The sequence below is a fragment of the Aulonocara sp. 'chitande type north' Nkhata Bay genome, linkage group LG17 (assembly GCF_057382095.1).
Source record: "Aulonocara sp. 'chitande type north' Nkhata Bay isolate Kocher_YH1m ecotype deep benthic linkage group LG17, A_spYH_male_GT1.1, whole genome shotgun sequence".
NCBI classification, from domain to species: domain Eukaryota; kingdom Metazoa; phylum Chordata; class Actinopteri; order Cichliformes; family Cichlidae; genus Aulonocara; species Aulonocara sp. 'chitande type north' Nkhata Bay.
In genome coordinates this window covers 3,662,869-3,678,824 of record NC_141360.1, presented here as the reverse complement: position 1 = coordinate 3,678,824, position 15,956 = coordinate 3,662,869, and the positions used below count along the sequence as shown (strand labels likewise).

At 41.9% G+C, this 15,956-nt stretch overlaps 1 protein-coding gene across 7 annotated transcripts in view; it reads right to left on the bottom strand.

Moving 5' to 3' along the window:
• Positions 1-15,956, bottom strand: part of nav3 (neuron navigator 3) — a 415,949-nt gene that overhangs the window by 69,686 nt on the left and 330,307 nt on the right. For all 7 annotated transcript variants that reach the window (XM_086270023.1, XM_086270024.1, XM_086270026.1 and 4 more), the window contains 2 exons: positions 13,297-13,412; positions 966-1,074 (listed from right to left, as the gene is read on the bottom strand). In XM_086270023.1, the coding sequence (XP_086126149.1) occupies positions 966-1,074; positions 13,297-13,412 (225 nt within the window). The remainder of the gene's footprint in view (positions 1-965; positions 1,075-13,296; positions 13,413-15,956) is intronic.

The window sequence follows — 15,956 nt, the reverse complement described above, 5'->3', positions numbered from 1 at the left end:
AGTGAGTTGAGGGCTCTGACTGCTTGGGGGAAGAAGCTCTTCCAGTGTCTGGTCGTCACGGTTTTGATGCTGCGAAACCGTCTGCCAGATAGAAGGAGGGAGAACGGTGCATGTGAGGGGTGGAGAGTGTCCTTCACTATGCTGTTCGCACGTCGGATGATGTGTCTGTCATAGAGTTGGGAGGTGGATGTGAGAGGGCCTCCAATGATCCTCTCTGCTGTCCTCACTATGCGCTGCAGACACTTGTTTTCAGCGAGGGTGCAGTTCCTGTACCACACAGTGATGTAGCAGCAGAGGACGCTCTCAATGGTTCCCCAGTAAAATGATGTGAGGATAGGAGGAGGGAGACTGGCCTTCTTCAGTTTCCTAAGAAAGTGAAGACGTTGTTGGGCTTTCTTCATGATGGTGGTGGTGTTCAGGTTCCAGGAGAGATCGGCTGATGTGTGCACACCCAGGAACTTCACACTGTTGACCATCTCAACAGCAGATCCGTTGATGTGCAGAGGGGTGTGAGCCATTGAGAGACAGGTTGTTATTCTGACACCAGTCTACCAGGTGTTGTACCTCCTCTCTGTGCTTTTACAACTTTAAAAAAAAAAAATTGTTTTTATATATTTATTTTTAGTGGCGATGATGATGTGATGATACATATGGCTCTGCGAAGGGAGCATGTTCTATATTTGGGTTGTGGAAGTATTGATACTACTGTGGCTAAAGCACTGGGTAGGCGTATCTGGTAAAACACATGACTGGTTCAAGTTGGTTCTGTTGGTTCACATGGTAAACCACAGGGTTCTGTTCTTGGTCCCCATTTTATTTTTAGTGCGTTTACTTCGTGGTTTTTATCTTGAAAGGTGCTATACAAAATAAATAATCTGGATAAAAACCAGAAACTGTTGTGTTGTTGCATCTTCAGATTAGGGTCATCCATTAAGCGTTCAAAGTAAAGAGCTCTGCACGCCTACCTGTGGCTGATCTGTGTCCCCCGTAGACTGGACATGGTCTCTTCTAGGTTCTGCCGCAGGTCAGCGATGTTCTTTACTGTCCTCATACGTCTTGTCTCAGGGTCTTCTCCTGCACACATACATTTTTACATGATTTACTCAGATCCCTGGACATACTTTTACAACAAGCACCTGTCACCCATTTACACAAAAGCTACAAACACACACAACATAAAAAGTGATGAGGATGGCTGACATACAGTTTTTCATTGGATTTCACTGAAATGTCTCAGTAGGGGGAACAAAATGATGACCGATCACAATGACAGACTGCATTACGGTGAATGTCCCTAACCCACTTGCTGAGAATTTGGATCTCATACAATAAATCTGCCTGTCAGGCTGCACTAACATGCACTTCTTCTGCTTTAAAAAGTGTGTGTATCATTTTATGCGGTATTGACATTTTTCCTTCAGGCTGATGCTGAAATGTCATGCCATGACACCACGCAATCTGTCACTTAGTTTGGGACACAGTCATGCCCGCATGTAGAAGCAAACTCTGCCAGAGCTCCTGTGCTTCTCTGTCAGACATGTAGAGAAATGCTTCCATCTCTCTACCTCGCCCTAGAGCAGGAGACAGCTAAGAAAGCACTTCATATATTTTATGTTCTCTTTCAGTGCCTCGTTTACAGATGAAGAATTTGTTTCATTAAGCTTACTGAAGTAGTGTTGCTAATAAGCACTGGACGGGCAACATTTCAGAAGTGTGAGCAGCGACCACAGACCAAAGTATCTGCTTGTCAGCTCCAATTAAGCTTCTCTGTTAGCTTGTCAAGCTAGCCCATACCCACAGGCAGGTACCACACAATGGGTAATTAACAAGTGGCACGAGACACAGAATGGATGGTGGTCACAGTGCTTTCTAGTTTTAAGGTGATTTCACAGGGAAACTGTCTCCGTGGCACAATAAATGAGCCAGCAGATGTTGGCCAGTGTTGTGTAATGGTAAAATGACTGCAAGAAGCTTTTCTCTGTGTTTCAGGCAATGCAGCTGTGATTACAGTGTGGGGCACATTAGGGCAGACGGAGGTTCTAGAGATTTGAAAAGGCCTCAGGGAACTCCTCTGGGCCAGCTCATTGCCATGGGCAGAAACCACAGTATCTGAGTTCTTTATCTTCTGGAATATACAGCAGGATTATTTTGAATTTGAACAGAAATGCTAAGCTAGTTTCCTAGATAACACATAACATTGTAGGATGGAGCTCTGTTTTTTGTACAGATCCCGTCTTTTTGAGTCTACACTGAACAACGTGATCAGGCATGAACTACTACAAAACTGGCAGTACGTCATTCATTTTACACACTGAGACCAGTCTTCCTGCTTTGCAGGATGTTATGTTACAATACACAGTGGTAGAGTCACTTAGGCACATTTAAAGAAAAGTGCCTTGATGGACACATTTCATTTATCTTTGTTTTGTTCAAGCTTTGTTTTTGAAAGAGAACAACTTTTATTTTATTCACTATTTCACTATTTATTTGATCATTATTTGCTGCAGTTGCCTAAGTTCTTGTGCCTGCTGAGGCTCTACTGAATTAAAAAAGTTTAATCTGTGACTCACAAGAGCACATGGTACAGGTCTGGCTAAACCTTATTTTTCAGTCACTAAAGTCTTGGGTCGTTTCATATGCTTTTAGAATCCATTCACTTTTCATTAGTATATGGGGATATGCCTGGCCAGGGAGCCGCTGCCAGTCCCCTCTGAGGTCATCCCCAAACCGCAGCCTCAATTCATGTTCAAGCCATCTGCCATTACCTAAAATGAAGACGTGGTCCGAGCTAAATTCCAGAAAAGTCCACACTGCAATATCTGTTTGTTTTTCAAAGCTCAAGACTTGACCTCAATTACAACATGGATCTTTTAGAAAGGCTAAAGCTCCTTTAAGAAGGGAGATCCTGGATCACATTATCTTAATGGGAAGGGGAGCTCTTCACTGCAAACTCAAAACATTACAACCGCATGATTTTGTCTTTCTTTGTAATCTAGTGATGGGATTTCCGGCTCTTTTTAGAGAATCGGCTCTTTCGGCTCAGCTCTCTAAAAAGATCCGGCTCTTTCGGCTCACAACCGGCTCTTCAGGTTGCTTTGTTGCTTTAATTTATTTATTATTAACAACACTATAAAATTATGCACAAAAAGAATTACTAATGTAAAAAAAAAGTGGTTTTATTTATATATGTTTATATATAAATATATACAGTGGCACCTAGAAACAAAGCATGTACAAACTCCAAAAAATCACGTACAAATTCCAAAGCATGTACAAACTCTAAAACACATTTCTAGCATTAACTGAACTTCTAAACCAGAGCTACCTAGATCACTTAAATTACACAATTGAAAGCATATGTGTATTGTTTGTGTATTTATACACAAGCACTCATATATATTCAAATAATTTAAAAAAATGTTCATTTACCTGTTACTACCACACACCAAATCTGGTTGTTGGTACTTCCTGGCTTGTGTAGCCACAAGATAACAAAAGCTCAACACTGCGCCCAGCATCCTGGAGCACTTCTGTTGTGTTTTGTACATGTTTTGGAGTTTGTATGTGCTTTGTCTCTAGGGGCCACCGTAAATATACTTTTATTTATTCACTCCACATAAAATGTAATAAATAAATCATATAATACAAAAATCAACTATTCACATTTCAACTTTTAACTATTTAAATTTTCAGCTGTTTCCTTTTACAAATTTAAAGTGAAAACAACACAAAACACTGCAAACCACAACACAATTAAATATAAATTATAATATGAAAACAAAAAGAAGATGCACATTCTCTGTCATATGGACCTGCATGAATAAACTTTCTTAATCCTTTATCATCTGCAACCGAAAATAGTTGTGGATGATTACTATACCTTTCTAATGTGACGTTGTCCCTGGCTCTCTTTCTCTCTCTTTCCCTCCCGCTCTGTTCCTGTGCTACTGAGAGTGTAACTACCGCCCCTCCCCCCTCTTCCCAGCGCAAAGCACAAGGCTCGTGTGCGGAGTGAAGCGGAAAAAAAGTGCGAGAGAGGTGGTGAGAGAAAGAAAAAAAAAAACACGTGACGGCTTGCGATAAGGAGCCGGCTCGCGTCGTTCACGTCAAAGATCCGGCTCTAAGAGCCATTTCGTTCGCGAACGACCCATCACTAGTTCCTGTGCTATTCAGAGTGTAACTACCGCCCCTCCCCCCTCTTCCCAGCGCAAAGCACAAGGCTCGCGTGCAGAGTGAAGCGGAAAAAAAGTGCGAGAGAGATGGTGAGAGAAAGAAAAAAAACCCCACAGCTCGTGATAAGGAGCCGGCTCACGTCGTTCACTTCAAAGAGTCGGCTCTAAGAGCCGTTTCGTTCGCGACCGACACATCACTATTGTAATCCGTCTTTTTCTCATGTCATCCCTGATGTGCAAAACTTCTCTCACCAGCTCTCCTTCAAGAAAGATCCAATTACAATCCCATTATAAAGTGACATGAAGCAATCTAGTCCCAGAATCTCCATTATGAACGGACTCTTAATGAAACATTGAGAAGCAGTTAAAGGTGCGAATGTGTGTGAATCTATTTGTGTGTGTGTGTCTGTGTGTGTATATAAATGAGAGCCATAGCAACAGTGCATGAGAAGAGGTCTCACCCGAACAATGCTGCAATGACATGACTGCATCCACAGTGAAACCAAAACATTACAGCGTTACACTTTCTGCTGTAAATAACTGGTTTTAAAGACTAGCAGACTTGTATGGTTAAATCTTTTGCACCTGATGACGTAATGTAGCAATATGCTTATACAATATTTTTTAGCTCCTACTTTCAGTTCCAACCCTACAGAGAGGTGAGAAGCCACCAAGCGCTCATTTGGATTCAAGCTTACATTCAGATCTTGGCCTGGAAAGCACAGGAAGCAGCCAAACTGAGACCAGGCCAGTGTGTGCGTGTGAGAGAGAGAGGGGTTGAGGGAATAGAATCAGGAAAGGTATATACACACATTCTTAGACACACACACACACACACACACACACAAATGCTCGATGTTAAACAAATGCTCCTTGAAACAGAGTTGACACAACAAAATGCAAATGGCTACTGTTTAAAATTGACGCATTTATTCATACACTCGAGCATAAACACACACACACACACACACACACACACACACACACACACACACACTGTACAGTACCAGTCAGTGCTTACATGTAGTTCCTTCCCCTACTTTTTCATGCTAACTGGTACAAATAGCCGTTACTAGTGCTAAATGACGTAATGTAGCAATATGCTTACATTACGTGTATGTAGCAATTGCTGCACTACTCTGCCTGGTTTACACCCAATGTCATTTACCCATTATATTGTATATTGTATAGCTTTCTTGTTATATGTAAAATTGTATTGTATTTATTTAAATTTTTACTTTTTAATTATTTTACCTGCATTACCTGCATTTTTTAATCACTCTTATATTTAAATGTTCATTTGCTATTTTATCTAGGGATTGAGAGTAACGTAGTTTCTATTCTCTGTATGTCCTGTACATGTGGCAGAATTGACAATAAAGTTGACTTTGACTTTGACTTTGACTAAATGCTATCAATGTACTCTCACAGTTATCTAATTGTACAAATGCATACAAAATAACACTCACGTAAACATAACTGTGCACTACTTTGCCCTCACTGCTGCAGTTTGTTGCAAATCAGTTTGAATAAAGCTCGGCTTCTCTCAAACTCTCTCATTCTCTCTCTCACTCACACACACACACACACACACACACACACACACACACACACACACACACACACACACACATATACTGTATTTTCCCCACTACACGGCACACTTAAAATCCTTTAATTTTCTCAGAAATCGTCAGTGCGTGTTATAATCTGGTGCGCTTTATGTATGAATTGTGGTTGTGCATACTGACCTCGAACCGATCTGTCAAAAATGTTTCACTACGACTTTGGTAAGCTACGAAGCCCACCACTTGATGGATTGTCAGAACATTATGGCTACCGTAGTCAGAAGCCTAGCGGACTTGGAGTTCTCTGGGTCCAAAACTCCGTTGCTTAAGGTCCCAAAGTCAAACGAACACTGGAGCACACTGAGAGTTAAAAACTGTCTAAATTCTTTCATCTTCAATAAAATGATCAGCGTTGCCGCTTTACCAGGTATAACAATTACGTTTAACATCCAGGCATCCATGAAAACAGAATTTATTAAATTTAACAGAGTTAGAAGTTAGCAGTAAGTTAGCTCGCTAGTTTCGCTATTTACCTAAACATGATATAGCATGTTCTGACTGAGAGATTTCTGAAAAAAATAAAATGTACAGCTCTGCTATCACTTCCAACATAAATGAAGACAGAAAACTAAACAGCAGTGACGTTTGTAGGGTTACTGAAGTTGGACTAGCTGGTATATAATGATGTGCTACGTGATCGCTAGTGACACAGCTATGTTAGCATAACACAGTGAAAACGCAGCTGTTTCTATGCGTTTGGGCCTTTCGTCCACACGTAAACTGCGTTTCGAATCACCGAAAACTGAGATTTTTAAAACTCCTTTTTTGTGTTTACGTGTGGATGAGGAATACAGAGTTCGTCATGCAACGTCAAAGGTATGTGCCTTTTTTCACGTCACGCAGTGAGCTACGTTATTGTGTACATGAGATGAATTGCAGAATGGCAGATAGAGACAAAATACTGTTACTGTTAATCTGACTATCTGCAGTTTTTACACGTTTAATTATACACACGCAGTTGCTGTCCCGCCATTTAGAAAGGCAGAGGCGTCACAGTGTAATTATTTTACATGTAGTTGTTTTTTTCCTGTGTAATAACAAACAAATTTCCCACGTGTGGGACTAATAAAGGTTATCTTATCTTATAATATTCAACATTGCTATCAATGCATTTTTCAAAAAATGCCTCCCTGTGCAAAATGGGTTCAAAAACATAAACAACATTGGGATACCGTTTGTCCGTGATTTGTAACAACTAGATATGCTTCATCATATTTTCTAGTCTTTGGCTTAGAATGAAGTTGGTTTGGAAACATATTCAGCGATGCTTCATCTCCTGCTTTGCGTTTGTGTGGGCGCCCCGTCAAAAACCTGTCCATGATGCTAGCAGTGACTAAGCGCACCCCCCCGCAGTGGCTCTGCGCCCCCCCCAGCGGCGGGCCCCACACTTTGGAAGCTCTGGCATAACATAAAGCATAACACAGTGAAGCTGGAGGATGAACGCTAACTAAGTTAACGTGAGGGTTCCCGATGGTTTTTGACCAAACTTCAATAAGGAGAGCAACTGAGAAAATCCATCCACAATACGAGGTTAGTCATTAATATACTGCAACAACATGGGAATAGAGCAGCTGTGAGAGAATTCAACATTAATGAATCAATGGTACAGAAGTGGAGGAAGCAAGAAGAATGAGTTGAGTAAAGTTTGACTTATCTGTTTTGTTTAACTTAATGCGCCTTATAATCCATTGTGACTTATGTATGAAAACAGATCCGTTCATCGACAGTACACCTTATAATCCGGTGCGCCTTATGGTCCGAAAAATACGGTATATCTAAGTGGACACAAATGTGTTTCCTGGCAGCCACTTAAGCACATTGAGAGCCTGTTAATTACATCAATGAACACTATCTGTTTAATGTAATGCATGGTTTTATCTGACACACACACACACACACACACACACACACACACACACACACACACACACACACACACACACACACACACTTTTTAAGCACTTTCAAGGTCCATTTTCAAGCTTTTCCAGCACATTACAAAAAAAACAGAATGCATATTTCACTTCGCATCGCCTCAGTAAGACCAAAATAATAAGTCTACACATCAGATATTGATGCTTCTTTCCTATGTGACACAAGAAATAGGAGACAGATGTTTGTTTGTTTTTTTAAAGTTCATTCATTCAAAACTAACTGTAAGATGTTTAACTACATTGCTTTCTGTATTATTGTTAAAGTTTTAAATGATCACCTTTAACGTGTTTATTCTAATAAAATCATGTCCAGTATGACAGGCATGGAGAACAGCACTGACTGGGAGAGGCTTTGAACAGATGACATACTCAGTTCAATTCAGCATATAAGACTTCATCTGCCTTAAATAAAAAGTGAGCCTTAAAGTATGAAATACTCATATACAAAAACACATCAAAATTTGTCTTAGTGGCTGATAGTGCCCGACAGGTCTCAATGTGAGCTTGAAGCCATTATGAATTTAAGTTGTTTAATGTGTAGGTTCTCACGATAAACAGATTCAAACAGTCACACATTGAAACAGACTGACATGTAGAGGTGCAAGGCAGCCCAGGCGGAGAAATTTTGCTTTTATACTTTGTGACAATCTGATAAGAAAACTATTCAACCAAATAGTTATTTGTGGTTACAGTTTCTAGCACTTTTAAGCACCAAATCCAAAATCCAAGCACTTTTCAAACCTTGAAAAGGCAATATTAAAATCCAAACATTTTCAAGGATTTCAAGCACCCCTACAAACCCTGTGTATGAAGTTGATGATTGTTAAAATAAAAAATAAAATGTTAACAATTACTTGGTTGCTCCTAAATCTACGACATGAGTATATACAGAAAAGTTTGACATGGTATGCAAAAGAAAAAAATAAAGAAATACACAAACAAAAAGTTTCATAATTGTCAGTTTCATAATTTCAGATTCAAAACTAACATTTTCTTTGATTGACTCATATCACTTTTCAGAAATCCTTCTTAATGACTCCTGTGTTTCTCTCACGTTAAAGCCAAGTTTGTGCACATCGTTCCACATGGGAAGATAGCAGATGGTGTGTACACTGGAAAATTTGACATATATTAACAGAGCTGGTGCCAAGGTATAGCACAGTACCAGGTTAGACTCCATCAGCTGAGATTTACATTAAACCACTTAAAGCTGCATGCTCAACAAAGTGCCTCATTTGCAGACTGTGACAGAGTGAATGCAGGTGAAAAATAGGATGTGTAATATCTAGGAAATAAACTACTGCTGCTGTGCAGATCTTTTAGGTGAGAATGCAACATATCTGTGAGTGTAAAGGTATGGACTACAGGAAGCAAAGTGTTCTTCAAGAGCATGTTCTTGCAAAACAATGCCTTAACCCTTTAAGACCTACCATAGAACCAAGTCCACCAGAGCTTGTCTTTATATTTTTACATGCTGTGGAGCCATTTTTGGGAGCATTTCAATACAACCGTTATAGCCCAAATTTTAATAATATGTATGCATTAAGTCAATAATAACTACAAAAATTTAAATTCGTTTTTGGTTTCTTTTTTACATATATTTCTAGTTAGAGAAATGCAAGAGGCTTATCCCTCAAAACTGTAAATACAAAAAGGTTGCACAAAACAGTTTCCAACAACAGGAAATTTATTTTAAGTGTCTTCATAGCTTTATTATTGAGATACAGGTGAGATGATTTTTATATACTGCAGGAAAAATGAAAATAAATACTATAATGCAAATTTGCAAAAAAAACAGCAAATGCCATCTATTCAGAGAAGGACAGCTTGACTCATCATGAAGGTTATGAAAATAACCATCCTATCAGAGCTACTTTGCTTCTCAGTTTGTTTCTTTAAAAAGCAAGATTTTAAATGAATAGAAATTGTTTTTTAAAGCTGCTGATTGACGTGTGTGATCACGTGTGTAATATGTAATAAAAAAAACAACACTTTTAAAGTCCTTTCTAGGCTTTATATGAGAATGAATGCTCACTTACGTGGGCGAGGCTGTGCGTGCAGCACCTGCTCCAGGTCACCCAGCATGGTGAGGATCACCTCCTTATCAAGCTGAGCTGTTCCTTCACGAGGACCTCCCTCAGAAACCTCCTCCTCCGCCCAATATCCGCCATCTTTCTCCCTGCCTCCCTGTTTCCCACCTCCCTTGTCTGCTGCTGCCACCTCCTCATCGGACCGCCCCCTGCTGACCTCTTCATCTGTTCCTGCCACCTCTCTGGACCTCCGCTGTGCCTCAATCCTCGGGTGGCCACTGTATGATGCCCGCTGTGGCCGCCCTCCTGCTGCTGTGCATCGCCAAGGGACTGGAATGAGAGAATGCTCTGACTGAGAGAGCACTTTAGTGAGGGAGAGCGACAGAGATCGAGCTCTGGTGCCCCTTACACCTCCGCCTCTTGTGACCACATCCTTCCTGGGGCTTCCCTGCAGACTGCCTCCTGCCCGTTGTGTGGAAGATGAGTACAATGAAGAGTTTTGAGGTTGGGAAAGGCGAGACGGCGGCAGCTCGTCGAGCTCAAAGGTATAAACCTGCTGTTCGCCATCACTGAGCAGGGTCAGGTTAGTAAGCGAGCGCTGCTTGATCCGCAGGTTGAGGTTGTCAGGGAGAGGCTGCGGAGGCCGTCGAGCTGGGCTGCCGCCCTGATAAACCGAGAACTCCGCTCCTCTCTTCATCCTCTCTCCTTTTCAACTAACCTCTTTACCGCTGGCAGCTCAGAGACTGAAACTATACATGCAAGTGGATCTACCTGTGCATGGCACTCTGTTTCACATCTTGACTGCACTAAAACTGAGAAAGCAGATGGAAGCAAGGAGCGCAAAGAAAGCAGAGGAAGCATAAGAGATGGAGCCCCAGGTCCTGCGTCTCCCGACTGATGTCCAGGCTTCAGTGGGCTGGAGGGAAAGCGAGCAGAGGGAGTAGAATGGAGAGAAAACCACCTTCTCAGGCATGTAGGTAAAATCCAGATCCATCATTAAGCCAGCCCATGGTCATGGTCAGGCGCCGAGCCAGACACAAACATTCATTTCTTCCACTCCTTCCCTGTCCGCATGCTGTCTCTCTGTCTTCTTGGCTCCTTTCTCCTGCTTCACCACAGTCAGGGGCGTGGATGAACGACTCGCTACATCTCTCGCTCCTCACACATTCTCTCTTCCTCTTGCGCTCTCTTTATCTTTTCCCCCTATTAAATGGCAGTGTCTTTTCATTCACTCTTATCTATCTCCCCCTACCTTCTGTCTCTCCTTTAATTACCACCTGACAGCTACGCTCCTCCTGCCTCCTCTCTGACGGTTCCTCTCTCCTCACAGCGGAGAGTGAACGGTGGTGAAGCCGGCAAATGGGCTCACATAGCTCTCGGAGCGCCTGCATCTCTCTCTCTCGCTCTCTCACTCACTCTCTCCTTTCTCACATTCTCTCCCCCCTCTGTGTTTATCACCCTCTCTTTCACCTAATCTCTCTCTTTCTGTTCTGCTCTTACTAGCCCTCTTCCTGTATGCCTCCCTTCCCCCTCTTTCTCAGTGTCTCTCCATCTCTCTCCCTCACAATGTGACAATGAGTTGCTTGGACAGTGCACCTGTAAGCTTGCAGCCCCCGCTGCACCACTCTGACCACCCAAACTTAATTAAATGCTATCTTGAGGAGCTAAAGCAGCAAGCCTGCAGCTTATCGCGAATCAACAATGAGATCACCGAGCCAACATATTCCCATCAATCACTGGGAGCATTATTAGCACTGTCTCTATTAGTCACAGCTGTCTACCACAGCATTCTCTAATCGTGACTACTAACTGCTGGAGGACCCTGGAAGCAGTTGCCTCAGAAAACATAATCAAGGTGATCCTAATCATCATGCCCTATGAGGTACTTCATCGCAAACTGATGTTTTATCATGAATAAAAGATGAACAGATGAAGACAAATAAACGGTGACACTTTCAAGCTCAAGCTTAACTCAACGTATGAATGAAGAGTTTATATAGAGTGCTGCTTTGATGTTTTAAAACTGGTCTTACTGACACTGGTTCAGTCTGTATATGTAAATGTATATGAGAAGTCTTGTCATGTGGCATTTGTGGTATGCATACACTTGAATTTCCTTCTCAGAGACTCATTCCTGTCTCTCTACTGAAGAGCAGGAAGAATGAAGACTGCAATGACCATGAAGCGAGTGACATTAAAAAGCAAGTGTTTGCAATGGACCCCAAACAAAGAGAACGGTCAGCACCGCAGTCTAATTTTATCCTTGAAATCACGGGCTTTGGAAAAGCCGCGACCAAAGCAAAATGTCTGGAATGTTGCTGCCGACATGACATCCCCAAACCTATAATCACATGCTGTTGTTTGTGTATGCTGGTCTTCTGGCTTCACTTTGAACTTGACGTCTGAATTAAGAAGTTTGATTTTAAATGAAGACATCACCATCTGAATCAAGTGACCTGTTCTAAAATGGAAAACCCAAAAAGTCTCAAAGGATCCTCTGCGATAAAATCAGTGATGAAAAGATTATGACGCTAAAGAAAAAGGAGAGAGGACACATCTACCACAGATGTAACCTCTGAACTGAAGGCAGACCAAAGAGCTATAAAGGACGAAAGAGCTGTCACAGTGACCTCTTCATTTGGAACTGGTAAAATGCAACTGAAACAAAGAGATTTGTCTGTGCCAGCAGTTTGTGTTTTGATGGTCTGGTGCCTGCTTTAACCTCTCATCCTTCTCCTGTCTGGGCTTTTGTGGTTAGAAACTCCTTTAAAACTGGTCAAATGTCCCTCAGTCCTGAACTCTCAGATGCAGAAAAACGCCACAGTACTGTAATTCCAAAATGAAGACAACCTACAGCTCCACTTTATGTGTGTATATGTGTTATGTGTGAAGCTTTACATACAGCCATACCGATCTTGTCAATGTTTTTGATAAATACTCGGAGACTGGCAATGATAAACCATGTACATGTATGTATCATGGTGACTGGTGGTGGTGCAGCAATGCGATTATATCAGCTGGTGGCAGCCTGGGGCGAAGTAAACATAGCTGCAGATGCTCCCCGTGTCCAGCTGTCACTGCTGACCTTTTCCTTTCCCTACATGAAACCAGCCCAGAACAGGAACCCTCCCAGTAAGTACAAACAGACTCACTTTAGCACATTCACACACCAGCTGCATAATACCAGTACACTGAGTTGGCCACAGCAGCAGCTTTCAAAAGGCTCTCTGATCCTGCAGCTACTTTTCCACCTATACTCCATTAACCTCGTCTCTGACAAATATCAGTGTGGACAGCTAATCCATATTGTACCAAGAGTCTCTACCTAAGCTAACACATTTTGTTCCAATCGTTTAATGAAGGAAAATGTCATTTTAAATCAGTTCCTTTAGCATGTAGCAGACCACTGCAGTAGAATTATTTATCTACAGGGACAGATCATAATGCACAGATACTTATGCACATTCTCACACCCACACTGAGAAATATCCTCCAAGCGGAGCCCACATCTGTGTGGTGACCTGGTGCATACCTGATATCTCCTCCAGGCACTGTTTGGCTGTCTTGCTGTAGACTAGCTCTCCCTTGGTGGGGCTGAGGCAGGGGTCGGCTGGGGCCACCATGGTGCAGTCATTTTCTGAGAATGTCCTAAAGGCACAAAGAACAAATAACACACAGCAGTTAAGAAGATAGGTTTATCAGATATTTCAGTCTAACCTGAATTAAAGGCACTGCAGTCATGGAGGGATGGATTTAACTAAATTTGCTGTGTGCTTCCTCTCCACCAGCCTGAGCTACCTCACACTGTTTGTTTGCCGATTTAAAGAAACAAAGGTGGAGTCCAACACTCCTCATAAGATAACAGTCTTACATGTACATACAAACTTTGAACAATGAAAATGCCACAAAACCATGCAAAAACAGACTAAAGGCACAGAACAACACAGTTATACAGCTGACACGCAAACCCAACAGAAAGCCCTCTCACGCAGGAACACACAAACAGTGAAACACATACAAACTAACACTTTAAACCACACACAAAATCCCGAAATGCACACAGTAAAACTGCATTACAAACTGAGAAAACAAAAAACAGGCAGGCAGAGAACTAAGCACAAGCTACTGAACACCATGCATTTCTTCCAATACATACACACGCGCGCAGACACACACCAGGGACCACCACCACCTGCAGAGCTGCAGATAAAAATTGGCTTCCAATTGTGACAACAGCATTCGCCTGTGACTTCAGTTCATGTGAAAAAGCTTTTCTTCTTCCTGCAAGCTTCCCTCACCTCAGTGGATTCACAAAGACGGAGACACAGATATTCACTACCATTGCTGTATGGCACAGTATCACCCAAAAAATAAGAGAATAGATATGGGGGGGGTGCGCAGTAATAAGATATTTGACTCTGCTGCTTTAAAAAAGAAGATTTACTGCTGGTCATGTAAAGAAATGTGATTGAAGCTGCGGAACTTTGAAAAAAAAAATTAACTGCACCAACAATTTTTGTATTTTTAATCGCCCCCTGTAAAAATTGTCCGGTCAACCTAGGTTATGGAAGCATAGGATGAGAACGGGCATTGCAAACTACATTTCTCTGTGGTGCAACTGTGAGTGCATGAGAAAGAGAATGGGAAAAAAATTATTTCTGCACACAAAAGTGGTCTGTTAAGCTTGGAAGATACAACAACTTTAAGTGGGCAGGGAGAAAGAATCCAAATGAGACAAGGATGCCTAATTGTGGCAAAAATGCTGGCAGCACAGGAGGGGGCCTTTATGCATGGTGACGGCTTTGGATGAGGAAGAACATGAAGATGGAAGCCGCAGATATATGAACGGAAGGATATATCTTAGAACACAGCAAAAAGGTTAAGATCTGCACATGAACTGTTCCTCGAGAATTTTATTCAACACCGAGTATAGTCTGAGACACATTATTACGTAATATGTGTAAAAGATGGGATAGCACGGCAGTGGGGCATTGAGCATTCTCCAGGGTGTACGCCGTCTCTTGCCCTCTACAAGAAGAACTGGATAAGCAGAAGAAAATGGATGGATGGATGGATGGCCTACAATTTCATACCTACTATTATGTAAAAAAGCACAGGTGACTTTCACTGTAACACTTTTGGAGGGGGCCAGCGTTAACACCACAGATATTCTGACAACCCATTAACTCTGCATGTCTGTTGTTTCTAATGATAAACAAATTAAAACACTCCAATGTATCTCTCTTGTACCCTCCAGATTCAATTCAATTCAATGTTATTTATACAGCGCCAAATCACAACAACAGTCGCCTCAAGGCGCTTTATATTGTAAGGTAGACCCTACAATAATACATACAGAGAAAAACCCAACAATCATATGACCCCCTATGAGCAAGCACTTTGGCGACAGTGGGAAGGAAAAACTCCCTTTTAACAGGCAGAACCAGGCTCAGTGAGGGGCGGCCATCTGCCGTGACCGGTTGGGGTGAGAGAAGGAAGGCAGGACAAAAGACATGCTGTGGAAGAGAGCCAGAGATTAATAACAAGTACGATTCACTTCTTGCAAAGTTAATTGTTGCAGATGCAAAGTTGATAAAGTGCCCCCCCCCCCCCAAAAAAAAGAGACTTTCTTAACAACTGAGAGATATATATAGGAGCAGCTGCGACGGATGCCAAATTTGAACTTTCTAGTTCCAATTACTGACCAAGATGGCAAGAAACAGTGAGTAGAAGTCCAAGCTTTAAAATGTTCTCTCAGAAAACTCTGGGTAACATCACAGATGGTCCATCCACTTCTACTACACTCAATGCTTCTGTTTACTTTTTGCTCACTGAGTAGGCTGCCTGTGTTTTCACACTTTAAGTTTTAGTTCCCTGCTTCAGAGCTGACTATCACTCATTATCTCCTCAGGACTGATAGCCGCAGAAGCTCACTAAATGTGTGGGATTAAAGGAATGCTAATGCTCGAAAGAGGCACTGCTGAATGTGGCAGAGCTGACTGTGCGCTGCAGAGGAGGTAGTTCAGAGAGAGAGAGAAAGGGTGAAGGATTTAGTCTTGTTTAATGGGATTCCTAACTCCCTTTCTCTCCTAACACAAAGCCATCCTAGAGACTATTTTTTTTCTTTGGGATTTACCCACTTCCTGCACCTCTGATTGCTGTAACATCATGAAACCATGTGCCAGATGCATG